The sequence below is a fragment of the Narcine bancroftii genome, chromosome 1 (genome assembly GCF_036971445.1).
Source record: "Narcine bancroftii isolate sNarBan1 chromosome 1, sNarBan1.hap1, whole genome shotgun sequence".
Classification (NCBI taxonomy): Eukaryota; Metazoa; Chordata; class Chondrichthyes; order Torpediniformes; family Narcinidae; genus Narcine; species Narcine bancroftii.
The window spans coordinates 389,135,337-389,152,986 of record NC_091469.1 but is presented as its reverse complement, the minus strand read 5'-3'; the positions used below and the strand labels follow the sequence as shown (position 1 = coordinate 389,152,986).

Genomic DNA, 17,650 nt, shown 5'->3' with positions numbered 1-17,650 from the left:
CACCATTCAGCCAAGTTTTCATCTCCCTCCTATATGCTGACTCATTGCCCTTTTTTTCTACTGTAGTTTCATCAGCAAATGTGACATACTGAGGCATACAGTCAAAGGTGTAAAGCGAGTAGAGCAGTGCTAAGAACACAGCCCTCTGGTGCTTCAGTACCCACGGAGATTTTGAAGAAATGTGTTAACAATCCTCACTGATTGTGTTCTGGAGGTGAGGAAATCCAGGATCCAGTTACACAATGGTATATTGAGGCCCAGGTCTTGGAGCTTGCTGATCAGTTTTGAGGGGATGATGGTATTGAACGGCAAACTGCAGTTGATAAAGTGCATCCTGATGTATGTGTCTCACCTGCCAGGTTGTTCTAGGGCTTTGTGTGGAGCTATTGATATGGCATCTTTCATAGACTTGTTGCTATGTTAAGCATATTGGAACGAATCCAGGTCACTGCTCATACAGGAGCTGAGATGCTTCAACACCAGTCTCTCAAAACTGTGAATGTGTGTGCCATTTGGTTGGTAGTCATTTAGATAGTTTACCGCACTCTTCTTGGGCACTGGCACGATTGAAACGGGTGAGTACCATGCCCTGCCAGATTGAGATGTTGAAGTTATCCGTCAATGCATTGGCAAGATGGCCAGCATAGGTTTTTCAGTACTTGGCCAGGTATTCTGTCCAGATGGAATGCTTTCCTTGGATTCACTCTCCAAAAGGCAGCCCGCATGTTATCCTTAGATTCTGACAGTAGAGGATCATCTGGGGCATGGGGTTGCACAGTGGTTCAGTGTTCTATGGTCAAATTGGGGATAGTAGACATTGAGTTCATCTGGCAGTGAAACTTAGCAGTCTCCTACTGCTCCGGATTTGGTTTTGTAGCAGGTTATGTCATTGAGGCACTGCCACAGCTGTTGGGTAATTTTGTAATTTCCATTCTCATGGGAAATCTCTGCTTTGCCTGGGAGATGGCTCAAGGTGCATTAAGGGTCAAGCAATAAATAGCCTTGCCAACAATTTGAAGATCCCATAAATGAAATTTGGGAAAAAAAAGGTTTATTTGGAAATGCTATGCATGATTATTGGCGGAGGACAGGCTCAAGGTTGTGTCATGTTGTGTAGCTTGTAAAGTTCTAAATCTAAGCTCATTAACTACTTGCAGGGAAATTACTGGGAGCCATGAGATTGCATGTTTACTCTCAATAATGTATTATAATTTTTTTTAAAATGTAGATTGTATGTACAAAGTCTTTTAAATGAATTGGTGTTTTTTTTTATATAATCTATCTTATTTATTTTCAGATCCTTTTTTCTCTCTCTTTGCACACAGCGATAAAAATAAAGCTGTACATAGCCGAATTATTTGGTGCTGTGATTGGACATTTGACAGCAAATACTTTATCACTGGTAGCCGTGACAAGAAGGTGAGTAACTATACAAGGAAGCGATGTAATTTATAAATGATAGTAGTCAGAATACTTGCTGAAATACCACCAAAAGATGTATAGTGTTGAACAGCATTTGCCTGAGGACTATTGTTTGATATTAGTGCAACTGTACTATGATGTTTCAGTGATACTTTAAAAACTGGCTCTGACATCTCTTTGTCATTGATCTGGAATTGGTTTATATGCTTGAAATACTAACTCAATGAGTGAAATTAAATAATTGAGATGGTACATTTTTTTGCTTTTATCATAAATCATCCTGTACAGTGTAGGAGGAAAGCTATTCAGCCCACTGAGTCTCATGGAATTCAGAACGATCCTTCCAATTCCATTCCTCCACTTATTTCCCTGTAATCTATTCTCTCACACATGCCCATTAACACCCTGATTCTTTTCACTTACATTAGGGGCAATTTACAGCCACCTTGTCAAGCTGCCTCCCAGTATGTCTTTGGAATGTAGGAAGAAATTGGAGAATCTGGGGAAACAAACCCACATGGATACAGGAAGAATGCAAGCTCCATACAGACTGGAGCTTAGAATCAAAGCAGGATCACTGGTGTTCCATTGTGCTAGATTTCTAGCATTGACTGTTAACATGTAATAATTCTCTAAAATACATTCATTTTCGATTGAATTTTGCTGTTTGGAAATGAGAGGAGCAGACTGAAGGAACCAGTTTGATTAAATTAATCACCTGATGATATAAAGTATTGTCCAATTCACAAATAAACAGATATGACCAATAATTACTGATCCATCTCCTAATTATCATCATTAGTGATGGACTAAGCCAGCAGTCGTGTCATTAAGCAGCCATCACCCACCAACAACCTTTTCTAAGCCAGCTGAGTATCGTGAACCAAGTTTCCAGGTCAAAGATGGTTACGAACACCACATTCTGAGGCTATTGGTAGGATAGAGATCAGCTACCCTTGTCAGCAAGGGTGGGTTTAACAACAAACTGCAGCAGCTAGCTTTGGCATCCTCAAGATTAACATCAGTTAACTTTTGCATTATATTAGTTCCAGGCTGTGATCAGCTCAATTTATTGAAAAATGGAAACTACAGCACTAAGTTTCCCATCACCACAGATGACTCATTTGTTAATGGAGTTGATTCTTTAAAACGATATGATTATAAGAATGCAAAATGCACTGAAAACCCAAAATCTCCACACCTTGGAAGTCAGCTGCAGATAAGACAGCATCTGTAGAGAGGAAAACAGACTTAATGGTTCACTGCTTTTCAACAGAAGATTGCCATAGAAGCAGCTCATTATTTCTTTTTTTTAGATTTGGTATCATGTTGGCATTAGGAAATACAATTTTTATAATCTTAAGTGAAATTAGAAATTTGATCCTGGACTTGTATTTGAATTTGTATTTATGCAGAAAGCACACAAAGTTAGAGAACATTTGGAAAACCTCAACTTTTCATTGAGCTTTCAGTCATGCCAACAAATTAAATCATTGTTTTTCTGAACAAAGTGAATCAAATATTAAACTTATCGATTAGTGGTAATTGAAGAGTTATTAGTGAGTTGCTGAATTTCGGAGCCACCTAAACCGACCAAAGTAGTAATTTCAAGTCTGTATTTCTGTATCATGTAGGAAGGGAATAAATAAGTTATTATTTTTAATATATTGTAACACTACATCTTTTAGAAAAATGTAAACTGAATTTTACTAAAGGCAAAGTTTTGGTAACTTTTATCATTGGGCATAAAATGTGATATTTAGATTCTTGGAGTATCGTACTCTCTTTCAAATTGATCCTATCCACTCAAATATTCTAATGTTTTCATTTTTGCTTGCTAGCTGGTTGTTTGGGGTGACATAGATTCACCTGGAAGAAGTGAAGGAAGCAGCGCTGGTATTGTTAGGCCCTGTTCATCGTTGTTGGACATGGGGGATGCAGTGACAGCTGTCAGCTTTTGCCCTGTTACAAGTCTAGATGGGAGGTATGTAATATGTTGATGTGATTTTGTACCTCAACGAGTAGTGCAAGTCAACAGTTGGAAAGGAAAAGTGCAATAAGGAAGGACAAATATCATTAGAAAACTTATTTGGAGCCTAACAGTCCTTGTTGGCTTTCTTGTCATGTGTAGATGCAAATTTCTGCCTTTTTATACCATGAGAGTATAAAATCCATTTTCATTTCATAGAACATTGCAGCACAGAATCAGGCTCTTTAGTCAGTGCTGAACAGCTTTTCTCCCTAGTCCCATTGATCTGAATCTAGCACATATCTCTCCCTTCCATGTATTTGTCTGAATTCTTCTTAAATATTAAAATTGAGCCTGGATTCACCACTTCAGCTGGCAGCTCGTTCCACACTCCCACCAGTCTCTATGTGAAAAAGTTCCCCCTAAACTTTTCTACTTTCACCCTGGTCTTTTTCTACCATCAGTGGAAAAATAACCTACCTGCAAATACTCTGTCTAAACACTTCATAATTTTAAATATCTCTAACAAACCTCTCGTCATTCTTCTACACTACAGGGAATAAAATCCTAACCTTTCCCTGTAATTCAGTTCCTGAAACAGGCAACATCCTAGTCAATCTTCTTGGGACTTTTTCAATCTTTTTGATAACTTTCCTGTAGTTAGGTGACTCAAACTGCACCCAATACTCCAGATTTGGCCTCATCAATGTCCTCTACAACTTTACCATAACACCCAACTCCTATACTCAATACTTTGATTTATGAAGGCCAATATGCCAAAAGCTCTCTCTACAATCCTACCCACCTGCGACACCACTTTCAGGGAACTAAGTATCTGTATTCCCAGATCCCTCCGTTCTACCACACTACTCAGTGCCCTACCGTTTACCGTGTATGCCCTTTCTTGGTTTGTCCTTCTTAAATGCAACACCTCATACTTGTCTGCATTAAATTTCATCTGCCATTATTCAGCTCTTTTTCCAGCTGGTTCAGATCCCTCTGCAAGCTTTGAAACCTTTCCCCACTGTCCAGAACACCTCCAATCTTATTTTCATCTGCAAACTTTGATCTAGAAGTCAAACAGCAATGATCCCTGAGACACACCACTAGTCACAGGCCTCCAGTCTGAGAACTAATCATCCACACTAGCCTCCCTCAATATCTGATGAGGCCTTGGGGATTTATCCACACTTATTTGCTTTAAGACAGCAAGCACCACCTCCTCTTTAAACTGCATCAGTTCCATGTCCTCACTGCTGGTTTTCCTAACTTCATTTGACTCTGTGCCAGTTTCCTGATTAACTGATGCAAAAAAAACATTGAAGATCTCCCCATCTCTTTTGGCTCCATACAAACCCGACCACTCTGATCTTCAAGGCGACCAATTTTGTCCCTTACTATCTTTTTGGTCTTAATATACCTGTAGAAACCCTTCGAATTTTCCTCCACATTGTCTGCCAAAGCAACCTCCTATCTTCTTTTAGCCTTCCTGATTTTTTTCTTGAGGTTTTTCATGCATCGTTATACTCCTCGTATACCTCATTTCCTCTGTGCTGCCTACAGCGCTCTCTTCTTGTGAATCAGATCCCCAATATCCCTTGTAAACCAAGGTTCCCTATGCCTGTTAACTTTGCCTTTCATCTTGACAGGAACATACAAACTTTGTACTCTCTAAATTTCACCTTTGAAGGTCTTCCTCTTAACTCGCACATCCGTCATTCCAGTATTTTTTTATATTTCATTTACATCCTACTCCAAAAAAAACATGAAATATGTGCTTGTTTTGTCTTGTGTGTTCTGTGCCAGAGCCGTCTCCGTGATCTTCCAGTATTTACAAGCCAAGTTGATTACAGCAGTTGAAAAGTTAATCATCTACACAAGTTCGTTAAAAACTACAAAGAGTTAAATGCAAACGTGTTATTCTGTTTCATTTTGCATTTGTTGCTTGAAATCCTTTCAATTTGGTTGTCCATCTCTGGAAGAAATCAGAAAAATCCATCAGGATGGCTGGAGTCCTTTCTGTCATTCTAATGTATTATAATTTAAAGGGTTTTTTTAAAAAAAAACAGGGCAGCACTATTTAGCATAGTCAAGAATTAAATTAATAACAAATTTTAGTTCATTTGAAAACTGCAAAAAGATGTGTACATTTTTAGCTGGCTCAAAGAAATATGAGTCTTCCTCTCGTTCTCTGTTAGATTAACTGTTATTACTTGTTGAAGTAAGAATAATATTGATGAGTGGCAATAGAAATGCTGCAATGATCCACACTAAACAAATGTTCCAGGGCAATAAGACTGTATGTATTCTAGACCAGCCATTCTCAACAGGGGCCATATGGCCTGCTGAGAGACCACAACACTTCAGTAAAAGCCTCATTTTCTTTTCACCTCATGTAACATAAATATTTTTATGTAGTCGCTCGGAGAGAAGTGGGGAAGAAACAAAAGATTGACTGCTTCGCAGGTTGTCCATAAACTTTGAGCAGAGTCTAAAGGGGACCATAACTTAAAAAAAAGTTTGAGAATAGCTGCTCTATACAATTGTTAGATCCAGCAAAAATTATGATGTAATTGCATCATTAAAGCAAGATCAGTTTTTTTTTAAACTTTGATCTGATTTCCAAAGAATGGTGTTTATATTTCCTAATAAATAATCTAACATTAAAGAGCTCATTTTAATATGCAAGTGTTTGGCTGAGAAAAATAATTGGTCACTTTGGGTCAGTACCATTACAACGGAATTTCTTATAGTTTTGAAGTTGCTTTTTTTTGATGTTTGATTAGATTAAAATTAGTATTGTTTTTACTGCCCACTGTAAAATTAGATTTTCTTTTCTCACATAGCTATATTCTTTCAGTGGGTTTGGATTGTGGAAATATAATGTTATACAAGTGGAATGTAAATCCATCAACAAATACCGACTGGGTAAAATGTGTGAAACTGGACAAATCGTATCCTTTGTGTGATCGTTTGAACCACTGCTGTAGTTAATCTAGCTGTGTCAGTATTGTAGTGTGATTGTTACAGTCTTAGAGATAGATCATGGAATAACTTGATTTAATTAATTTAGAATTGAAATCAACCATTTACTCAACTGACTTGCAAGAGAACAAAGTCTTTAAAGTTAATGATACTACAACATCCATAGGTTTAAATCTGTAATGTCCTGTTTTATCTGTGCAACTAAATTGTTTTGAAGTTCCATTACTGTTCTATCTGTGAACTATCTGTGCATTTGACTTTTAAACTGTTTCTTTATCTTTGAAACAAATTGAATCCTTATTTTGGATTTTAGCTTCCATCTAGAACTAACATGATCATCATCACCCTGTACAAAAACAAAGGCGAGAAATCAGACTGCTCAAACTACAGGGGAATCACGCTGCTCTCCATTGCAGGCAAAATCTTCGCTAGGATTCTCCTAAATAGAATAATACCTAGTGTTGCCGAGAATGTTCTCCCAGAATCACAGTGCGGCTTTCGCGCAAACAGAGGAAGTACTGACATGGTCTTTGCCCTCAGAGAGCTCCAAGAAAAGTGCAGAGAACAAAACAAAGGACTCTACATCACCTTTGTTGACCTCACCAAAGCCTTCGACATCGTGAGTAGGAAAGGGCTTTGGCAAATACTAGAGTGCACGAAAACCAACAAGGTCGGGTCAGATACAGCAATGAGCTCTCTGAACCCTTCTCCATTAACAATGGCGTGAAGTAAGGCTGCGTTCTCGCACCAACCCTCTTTTCAATCTTCAGCATGATGCTGAAACAAGCCATGAAAGACCTCAACAATGAAGACGCTGTTTACATCCGGTACCGTACGGATGGCAGTCTCTTCAATCTGAGGCGTCTGCAAGCTCACACCAAGACACAAGAGCAACTTGTCCGTGAACTACTCTTTGCAGACGATGCCGCTTTAGTTGCCCATTCAGAGCCAGCTCTTCAGCGCTTGACGTCCTGTTTTGCAGAAACTGCCAGAATGTTTGGCCTGGAAGTCAGCCTGAAGAAAACGGAGGTCCTCCATCAGCCAGCTCCCCACCATGACTACCAGCCCCCCCCACATCTCCATCGGGCACACAAAACTCAAAACGGTCAACCAGTTCACCTATCTCGGCTGCACCATTTCATCGGATGCAAGGATCGACAAAGAGATAGACAACAGACTCGCCAAGGCAAATAGCACCTTTGGAAGACTACACAAAAGAGCCTGGAAAAACAACCAACTGAAAAACCTCACAAAGATTAGCGTATACAGAGCCGTTGTCATACCCACACTCCTGTTCGGCTCCGAATCATGGGTCCTTCACCGGCATCACCTACAGCTCCTAGAACGCTTCCACCAGCGTTGTCTGCTCCATCCTCAACATTCATTGGAGCGACTTCATCTCCAACATCGAAGTACTCGAGATGGCAGAGGCCGACAGCATCGAATCCACGCTGCTGAAGATCTAACTGCGCTGGGTAGGTCACGTCTCCAGAATGGAGGACCATCGCCTTCCCAAGATCGTGTTATATGGCGAGCTCTCCACTGGCCACCGAGACAGAGATGCACCAAAGAAGAGGTACAAGGACTGCCTAAAGAAAGCTCTTGGTGCCTGCCACATTGACCATCGCCAGTGGGCTGATATCGCCTCAAACCGTGCATCTTGGCGCCTCACAGTTCGGCGGGCAGCAACCTCCTTTGAAGAAGACCGCAGAGCCCACCTCACTGTCAAAAGACAAAGGAGGAAAAACCCAACCCAAACCCACCAATTTTCCCTTGCAACCGCTGCAACCGTGTCTGCCTGTCCCGCATCGGACTTGTCAGCCACAAACAAGCCTGCAGCTGACGTGGACATTACCCCTCCATAAATCTTCGTCCGCGAAGCCAAGCCAAAGAACGAAAGAATTAACATGATTGAAATTTATGGGTAATGTAATTACTGTCTTCCTGCTTTAGTTCTCCCTTCTCTGTAAAAACAAAATCTTGTCATTATAAACACCAATCTTCCATTGAATGAGCTTTGATCAAATTGATGCAGAGTCCTGACCCAAAACATTGACAGCTCTCCCCACAAATGCTACTCAATCCACTGAGTTGCTTTTTTTTATTTCAGATTTCAGCATCTGCAGTCTGTTGTATCTCCATTGATCAGTTGGACTTTAAATCTAAATGAAGCCTTTTTTTTTAAAGATGTCAAGATCTTTTTTGCAATTAAAACTTAGAGTTGACTATGACCATTGTTTTTTTTTTATCATGAAGAAACTTCAGGCCAGCAAGTACCTATCTTTCAATGGCTATGATTATAAAGGGAAGATCCCCTTCAATACAGGTAGCTGTAGCCTGGAGGAAGTAACTGTTAGAAGGCTCGTTAAATGAAATTTTGAATTTTATATTTGGATCCATGAATAAAAAAGTGGTGCTGAACCTGCAGATAATGAATATGCCTTGGCCATACTGTTACGTTCCTTGGTTTATGATATTTTTTTTTTTTTTTTTTTTTTTTTTTTTTTTTTTAAATTTTTTATTTTTCACACCATAAATCACTATAGCCATGATATACACTTTTTCTTTTCCACACATTTACAGTGACTTTTTCTCCCTCCCCCCTCCCTCCTCCCAAGCCACCCCCCCATCCCTCCCCCCTCTCATCCATTTTAGTTATACAATCTAGGTTGCATTAATTCAGTTAGACAATGTTGTCATTCAACAAAAATACACCAGAAATTCTACTGAGTCCATTTTTTTCTTCTCTTCTCCTTCCATCAACTTAGGTAATGTTTGTTCCCGGTAGGTTTTCGCTATTGTATTTAATGTAAGGCTCCCATACTTGTTCGAATATTTCAATATTATTTCTTAGACTATATGTTATTTTTTCTAATGGAATACATTTATTCATTTCTATATACCATTGTTGTATTTTCAAATTATCTTCCAATTTCCAGGTTGACATAATACATTTTTTTGCTACAGCTAGGGCTATCTTAACAAATCTTTTTTGTGCATCCTCCAAGTCAATTCCAAATTCTTTATTTTTTATGTTACTTAGGAGAAAGATCTCTGGATTCTTTGGTATATTGTTTTCTGTTATTTTATTTAATATCTGATTGAGATCATCCCAAAATTTTTCTACTCTCTCACATGTCCAGATTGCATGAATTGTTGTTCCCCTTTCTTTTTTACATCGAAAACATCTATCAGATACTGTTGGGTCCCATTTATTTAACTTTTGCGGTGTAATGTATAGTCTGTGTAACCAATTATATTGTATCATACGCAGCCTCGTATTTATTGTATTTCTCATCGTTCCAGAGCATAACTTCTCCCATGTTTCCTTTTTTATCTTTATATTTAAATCTTGTTCCCATTTTTGTTTAGTTTTACCATTTGTTTCCTCATTTTCCTTTTCTTGCAGTTTAATATACATATTTTTTATAAATCTTTTGATTAACATTGTATCTGTAATCACATATTCAAGGTTACTTCCCTCTGGTAAACTCAAGTTGCTTCCTAATTTATCTTTCAAGTAGGATCTCAGTTGGTAATATGCCAGCGCTGTATCTCCCGTTATATTGTACTTATCTCTCATTTGTTCAAAGGATAAGAATCTACTTCCTGAAAAACAATTTTCTATTCTTTTAATCCCTTTTTTTTCCCATTTTCTAAAGGCAAGGTTGTCTATTGTAAAAGGGAGTAGCTTATTTTGCGTCAATATTAGTTTTGGTATTTGGTAATTTATTTTATTTCTTTCTACATGTATCTTCTTCCATATATTGAGGAGATGGTGTAATACTGGAGAAGTTCTATGTTGTACCAATTTTTCGTCCCATTTATATAATATGTGTTCAGGTATCTTTTCCCCTATTTTATCTAATTCTAGTCTCGTCCAGTCTGGTTTTTCCCTTGTTTGATAAAAATCTGATAGGTACCTTAATTGTGCGGCTCTATAATAATTTTTGAAGTTTGGCAATTGTAAGCCTCCTTGTTTATACCATTCTGTTAATTTGTCTAGTGCTATCCTCGGTTTCCCCCCTCTCCATAAAAATCTCCTTATTATTTTCTTTAACTCTTTGAAGAATTTTTCTGTCAGTTGTATTGGCAATGCCTGAAATAAGTATAGTATCCTTGGAAAAATGTTCATTTTAATACAGTTTATCCTTCCTATCAGTGTTAGTGGTAGCTCTTTCCAATGCTCTAAATCGTCCTGTAGTTTTTTCATTAGTGGATTGTAATTGAGTTTATATAATTGGCCTAGATTTTTGTTTATTTGCACACCTAGGTATCTTATTGCCTGCGTTTGCCATCTGAATGGGGATTCCTCCTTAAATTTTGAGAAATCCGCGTTATTCATAGGCATTGCTTCACTTTTATTTACGTTTATCTTGTATCCCGACACTTCTCCATATTCCTTCAATTTCTTATATAGTTCTTTTATTGATAGTTCTGGTTCTGTTAAGTACACTATCACATCATCCGCAAACAGACTGATTTTATATTCCCTGTCTTTTATTTTTATTCCTTTTATATTATTATCTCTTCTTATCGATTCTGCTAGTGGTTCTATAGCTAGCGCAAACAATAATGGTGATAGTGGGCATCCCTGCCGCGTTGACCTGCTTAAGTTAAATTGCTTTGATACATGTCCATTTACTGTCACTTTCGCTAACGGTCCCTTATATAATGCTTTAATCCAATTAATATACTTCTCCGGTAAACTGAATTTTTGCAATACTTTGAACAAGTAATTCCATTCTACTCTGTCGAAGGCCTTCTCTGCGTCTAAAGCAACTGCTACTGCCGGTGCTTTATTTCCTTCTACTGCATGAATTAAGTTAATAAATTTACAAATATTGTCTGTTGTGCGTCTTTTTTTGATAAATCCAGTTTGGTCTAAATTTACCATTTTCGGTACCTGTTCTGCTAATCTGTTCGCTAATAGTTTAGCTATTATCTTATAATCTGTGTTTAGCAAAGATATTGGTCTATATGACGCTGGTGAGAGTGGATCTTTCCCTTGTTTTAGTATCACTGTAATTATTGCTGTTTTACATGAATCTGGTAAGTTTTGTGTCTCATCAATCTGGTTGATTACATCCAGGAGGGGCGGTATTATTAGGTCTTTAAATGTTTTGTAGAATTCTATTGGGAGTCCATCCTCTCCTGGTGTCTTATTATTTGGTAAATTTTTTATTATCTCTTGTATTTCTACTGTTCCAAATGGTTCTGTTAATTTATTTTGTTCCTCTATTTGTAGTTTTGGTAGTTCAATTTTAGTCAAAAATTCATCTATTTTCCCTTCTTTCCCTTCGTTTTCGGTTCGGTATAATTGTTCATAGAATTCTCTGAAGTTTTCCTTAATTTCTTTTGGATTATATGTAATTTGTTTGTCTTTTTTCCTTGTTGCCAATACCGTTTTCTTAGTTTGCTCTGTCTTAAGCTGCCATGCTAGGATTTTGTGTGTTTTTTCCCCTAGTTCATAATATTTCTGTTTTGTCTTCATTATATTCTTCTCCACCTTATATGTTTGTAATGTTTCATATTTTATTTTTTTATCCGCCAATTCTCTTCTTTTGGTTGTATCTTCCTTTATTGCTAATTTTTTTTCTATGTTTATTATTTCCCTTTCCAACTGCTCTGTTTCCTGATTATAGTCCTTCTTCATCTTGGTTGCATAACTTATTATTTGCCCTCTAATGAATGCTTTCATTGCGTCCCATAGTATAAACTTATCTTCCACTGATTCCGTATTTACTTCAAAGTACATTTTTAATTGTTTTTCAATAAATTCTCTAAAATCCTGTCTTTTAAGTAGCATGGGGTTTAATCTCCATCTATACATTCTTGGAGGGATGTCTTCTAGCTCTATTGCCAATAACAGGGGTGAGTGGTCCGATAATAGTCTAGCTTTATATTCCGTTTTCCTAACTCTCCCTTGTATGTGGGCTGATAACAGGAATAGGTCTATCCTTGAGTATGTTTTATGTCTAGTCGAGTAGTATGAGTATTCCTTTTCTTTTGGGTTTTGTTTCCTCCATATGTCCACAAGTTTCATTTCTTGCATTGATTTAATTATAAATTTGGTTACTTTGTTCTTCCTGTTAATTTTTTTCCCCGTTTTATCCATATTTGGATCCAAATTCAGATTGAAATCCCCTCCTATTAGTATGTTCCCTTGCGTATTAGCTACCTTCAAAAAGATATCTTGCATAAACTTTTGATCTTCTTCGTTAGGTGAATATATATTAAGTAGATTCCAAAGCTCTGAATATATCTGACATTTTATCATAACATATCTCCCTGCTGGATCTATTATTTCCTCTTCTATTTTAAATGGCACATTTTTGCTAATTAATATAGCCACTCCTCTTGCTTTTGAATTATACGATGCTGCTGTTACATGTCCTACCCAATCTCTCTTTAATTTCTTGTGCTCCAATTCAGTTAAATGTGTTTCTTGGACAAATGCTATATCTATTTTTTCCTTTTTCAGTAAATTTAGTAGTTTCTTCCTTTTAATTTGGTTATGTATTCCATTAATATTTAGAGTCATATAGTTCAGCGTAGCCATTTTATATTTTGTTTATCTTCTCTTTCCGTTTTTCCATCATTACCTTTCCTCCTTTTCCATTTCTGTTTTCTTATTTTCAACTCTTTACCAGACAACATTCCTACAACATCCAACATTTTCCTTATTCTCCTATTTCTATCTTCTTTATCCCCAATCTCCCCTTCCCCTCCTGAGTTGCCCTTTATCCCTTGTCGGACAACCACATCTCCCCTCTCCATTTGGATTTGCGAATCCACTCGCAAGCGTCAACTGATTTTGCAGTGACCGCTCTTTTCCCCCCACCCAGCCCCCCCCAGAAAAGATTTCGTTTTTTATGTCACAAAGGTCACTCTTTTAGTTCCCTCCTTATTCTCTCTATTCCATTACCTTCCCTTATTGATTCTTGTCTATACTTTCTATGTTTTCCTCTAATTACAGATACTTTCACATATGCCCGTTGTCTCTATTCACTCTTATACCTCTTTACCCGCATACATTTCAATCGTGGTCATTTTTACCCTCCTTACCCGTCTTCATCCCTCAGTCTATTTTTGTCTTTACCCACATACATATCAATCGTGATAATTTTTGCTCTCATTACCCGTCTTCATCCCTCAGTCTATTTTTGTAATTGTTCTGCAAATTTTCGTGCTTCTTCTGGATCCGAGAATAGTCTGTTTTGTTGTCCTGGAATAAATATTTTCAATACCGCAGGATGCTTCAGTGTAAATTTATATCCTTTCTTCCATAAAATCGCTTTTGCTGCATTGAACTCTTTTCTCTTCTTTAGGAGTTCAAAGCTTATATCTGGATAAATGAAGATTTTTTGCCCTTTATACTCCAGTGGTTTGTTGCCCTCTCTTACTTTTTCCATTGTCTTCTCCAGCACCTTTTCTCTTGTAGTATATCTTAGGAATTTTACTACAATAGATCTTGGTTTTTGTTGTGGTTGTGGTTTAGGGGCCAATGCTCTATGTGCCCTTTCTATTTCCATTTCTTGCTGTAGTTCTGGACATCCTAGGGCCTTAGGGATCCATTCTTTTATAAACTCCCTCATATTCTTGCCTTCTACATCTTCCTTAAGGCCCACTATCTTTATGTTATTTCTTCTGTTATAATTTTCCATTATATCTATTTTTTGGGCTAGTAATTCTTGTGTCTCTTTAGTTTTTTTATTAGATTCCTCCAATTTCTTTTTTAAGTCTTCTACCTCCATTTCTGCTGCTATTGCCCGTTCTTCCATCTTGTCCATTTTTTTCCCCATTTCTGTTAAGGTCATATCCATTTTATTTATTTTCTTTTCTGTGTTGTTTATTCTTCTTCTTAAATCATTGAATTCCTGTGTTTGCCATTCTTTAAATGACTCCATGTATCCTCTAACAAGAGCAAGTACCTCCTTTACCTTGCCTATCTTTTCTACTTCTATTTCCCTGTACTCTTCCTCTTCCTCTTCTTCTTCCTCTAGGTTGACCATCTGTTGTTTCTTTGCTGCCCTTTCCTCCTCTTCTTTCTTGTTTCCATTGTCTTCTGTGGTGTCTTCTTGCTGCAGGTGTTCTGCAGCTGTCGTTGCCGGCTGTGGAGATCGACTCCCCAGCTGGTCCCCCCTCCCGTCGGTGTGTTTTTTTGTATGCGCATCGCGCATGCGCGAGGAGTCGCGCATGCGCGGTTGCGCACTTTTACTCGGCTCTGTGAGCCATTGTTGTAGTTCTCTTTCTACCGACCTGAGGTAGTGGGGTCTTCTCTCCACAGCGGGCCTCTTCGGACAGGTAAGGCCTTCACCTTTTTCCTCCGTTGTCTTCTCTTCCTCTCTTCTTTCCGTTGATTTTGATTTTTCTCCTTTTGTCTCCATCTTCTTTCCACCTTTATATTCACTTTTCTTTAACTTGTATTTCTGTGCCTTTGTATTTTCTCTCGTTTTTCCCGACTTTTCTGGAGAGGGCTGGAGTTCACCGTCCGGCCACTACTCCATCACGTGACTCCTCCCCCCTTGGTTTATGATATTGATGGAATTTAGATTCAACAGCATGGTAAAATAAAAGATGTAACAAAGCTACAGGACTGCATCCAATGCAAAAGAGAAATAAGTATTGCAAGAATAAGTACTGGAATGTAAAGTCAAAAGTTGGATATTCATATGGACTGATTAGAATATAGAAAGCATTATGATAAATAAGTAAAAATTTGCTAATTAGAAATGACCACTGAAGGAAAGGAAAGAAATCAGTGTGGTGGGAATGTAATTAATATAAATAAATGCAACCTTCCTGATAGTTCTACAAACTTAAATCTTAAAGAAAGTAGTGTAACATTTTACAGCAGTCATGCTTTTGAAAATTGATCATATATGCAATTTGTTCTGTAATTTGCAAATAGATTTATCCATGGACACTCAGTGACTCTCATATTCTAAGGGGTGCCGGACAACACTAATGATGCCTCTTTGCCTTATGACAGTACGTGTCTTATACTATTACATGACAATAAAGGAATCTTGAAATCGTCACAGAATTCAAGCCTGTGATTTCCACAGTATTTTTGCCAAATGTGTATGTCACAGTTCACCATTGAAGCAATGTTCTCTGATAATATATGATGCTAGTTACTTTAATTAACTTGGTTTTTTATTTGTATTCCTTAACCGGGATGGTCTCAGACAATGCCATACCCTAACTGTGAAACGACTGCGTTGGAGAAGACCTTTGGGGCGAGCAGGATACAAAGACAAAAGTGACAGTAATTGGTTACAGCTAGCAAGTTGTGGTGCTGATCATGGAGTCAGTATTTTCAATATTAATAGATTGTTACTTTAGCTTGAATGCTAGAAATCTTTTTTCAGATTTGCAATATTTATGTGGGAAAACAATATGAAAATGTTTTCTAATGTCCAGTAGCCTGGATCTGATGCTCCAAAGGAATGTGCAAACATTGGAACATATTGCAACTTTAAACAATTGCAAAAGCACTGGGATAGAGGATAATTTCAAATTAACAGATATTCATTAACCATATAACCGTTTACATCACCCTGTTGGCCCTTCAAGTCCGCACCGGTTCACTTGAACAACTCCACTAGCTCCTCCGCAAACTCCTGAGGAAGTAGAGGCTTTCTTCATGATGCAGCTGATGAAATGTTAAATAAAGTTTCAATGTACTATATGGGTTTCAACCAGTTAAAATCCCTGTTATCCAGAATTCCAGCAACGGATAAAAAATAAGGATATTTAAAATTGGCGCAAGCGACCAGAAAATTCACTTATCCAGCATCTAGGTACTAGATACCTGGGGTTTTACTGTATTAGGATGAGATTTTCTGTCTAAAATACTTACACTTTGTATAAAGATATTGGTGATCTTTGCACTAAAAGGAAAAGAAAACAAATTTGAATAATATCCTTGTTCAACTTTACAAATTATTTTAGCCACCAGGGATGTAATATTGCTGCAGATGGCAGTTTAACTCATCAGGGATATAGGAGCAGGTACAATGGACCAAATCAACATACACAGATGGACTGGATGCAAAATCCAGAGTTGGCTGCCGGAAGACTAGCAAACCCAAGGAGTTTTTTTTTTAAAAAGCAGTTCATGTAAGTTTTGCTTTAATTTTGAGATGGTTTCTAAAAATACATTTCTGAACACATTTATATCTTATTATCTCCCCTGTTTTATTGGAGAAAAGAAGTTCCAGGATCCTTATGGAAATGTGAGTGGTACAACAAGGGGTACAAAGTCTCAGCACCAGATCCAGAACATCCAATGATGGAGAGACGCACACACCTTTCCCCCTCCTCTTTCAGACATCTTTTGGATGTAGTTTAAAAGTAGCATATAATATTTATACTATCAAGTGTCTGAACACAACCACCTATAATGGAGGAGAGAGAATATCACTGTAACCATATCTAACAATGATATTGCTAGAATCCCACCACCATTAATATCATGTGGGATCATCATTGATCAAAGATCTACCCGATCCTGATGCAAATAAATCCAGGCCCTGCAAACAATGCCAGATCCAGAAATGTATCTAGAAACAGCCGTGTGTCTCACTCACTCGCACAATCTCTGATGGAGGGAGCAGACTGGGAGTCCATCACCAAGAATGAATAACATTCATCCTGCAGCAATTCTATCAATGGTGAGAGGAAAGAAACTGTGATTATCCACTCAGCTGAAATTGGAGGACATAGACTGCTGAGGAGTTGAGGCTCTTGCAGGTTACAGAAATGGAAAAACTTTACAGATAGATTTAATTCCAAATTGTATATTAAATTATGTCATTAGCAATCATTAAGGCATTATTCAGTTCCCCACAGTAATGATGCTCCTCTACACCATGAATTTGGCTAACCAAGTAGAACACAGAATATGGTATAAAATTCCTCTTCTTTCCTCGATTTTGATCTTGAAAGCTTCAAGTTTCGAGTTTTATTTTGTTAGAGTACATGCATGACATCACCCTGAGATTTTTTTCCCTGGAGGGAAGGCAGAATTTCTAATTGGTAACTGTAAACAAAGAAAGAAATGTAAACAGCTGACTCTGCAAATATAGAAAGAATAAATATTCAGTAGTATCTGTAAATAATGAACGAAGTAAGAGTCCTCAAATGAGTCTCTGGATTGATTCTGTTGTTTCGGAGTTTAATTGCTGAACTTACGTACGAGTCTGGTGGCACCTGTACCTCTTACCTGATGGAGCAACTGGATAATGATCGCAGAATCATTGCAGT

General features: G+C 37.7%; 1 protein-coding gene across 1 annotated transcript in view; it reads left to right on the top strand.

The window, feature by feature from the left end:
* elp2 (elongator acetyltransferase complex subunit 2) overlaps positions 1–17,218 on the top strand; it is a 197,616-nt gene extending 180,398 nt beyond the window's left edge. Inside the window, exons 19-22 of the mRNA XM_069913639.1 lie at positions 1,298–1,419; positions 3,264–3,406; positions 6,238–6,345; positions 15,571–17,218. Coding sequence (XP_069769740.1) covers positions 1,298–1,419; positions 3,264–3,406; positions 6,238–6,345; positions 15,571–15,727 — 530 coding nt within the window. The 3' untranslated portion in view covers positions 15,728–17,218. The remainder of the gene's footprint in view (positions 1–1,297; positions 1,420–3,263; positions 3,407–6,237; positions 6,346–15,570) is intronic.
* Positions 17,219–17,650: the final 432 nt, after the last annotated feature.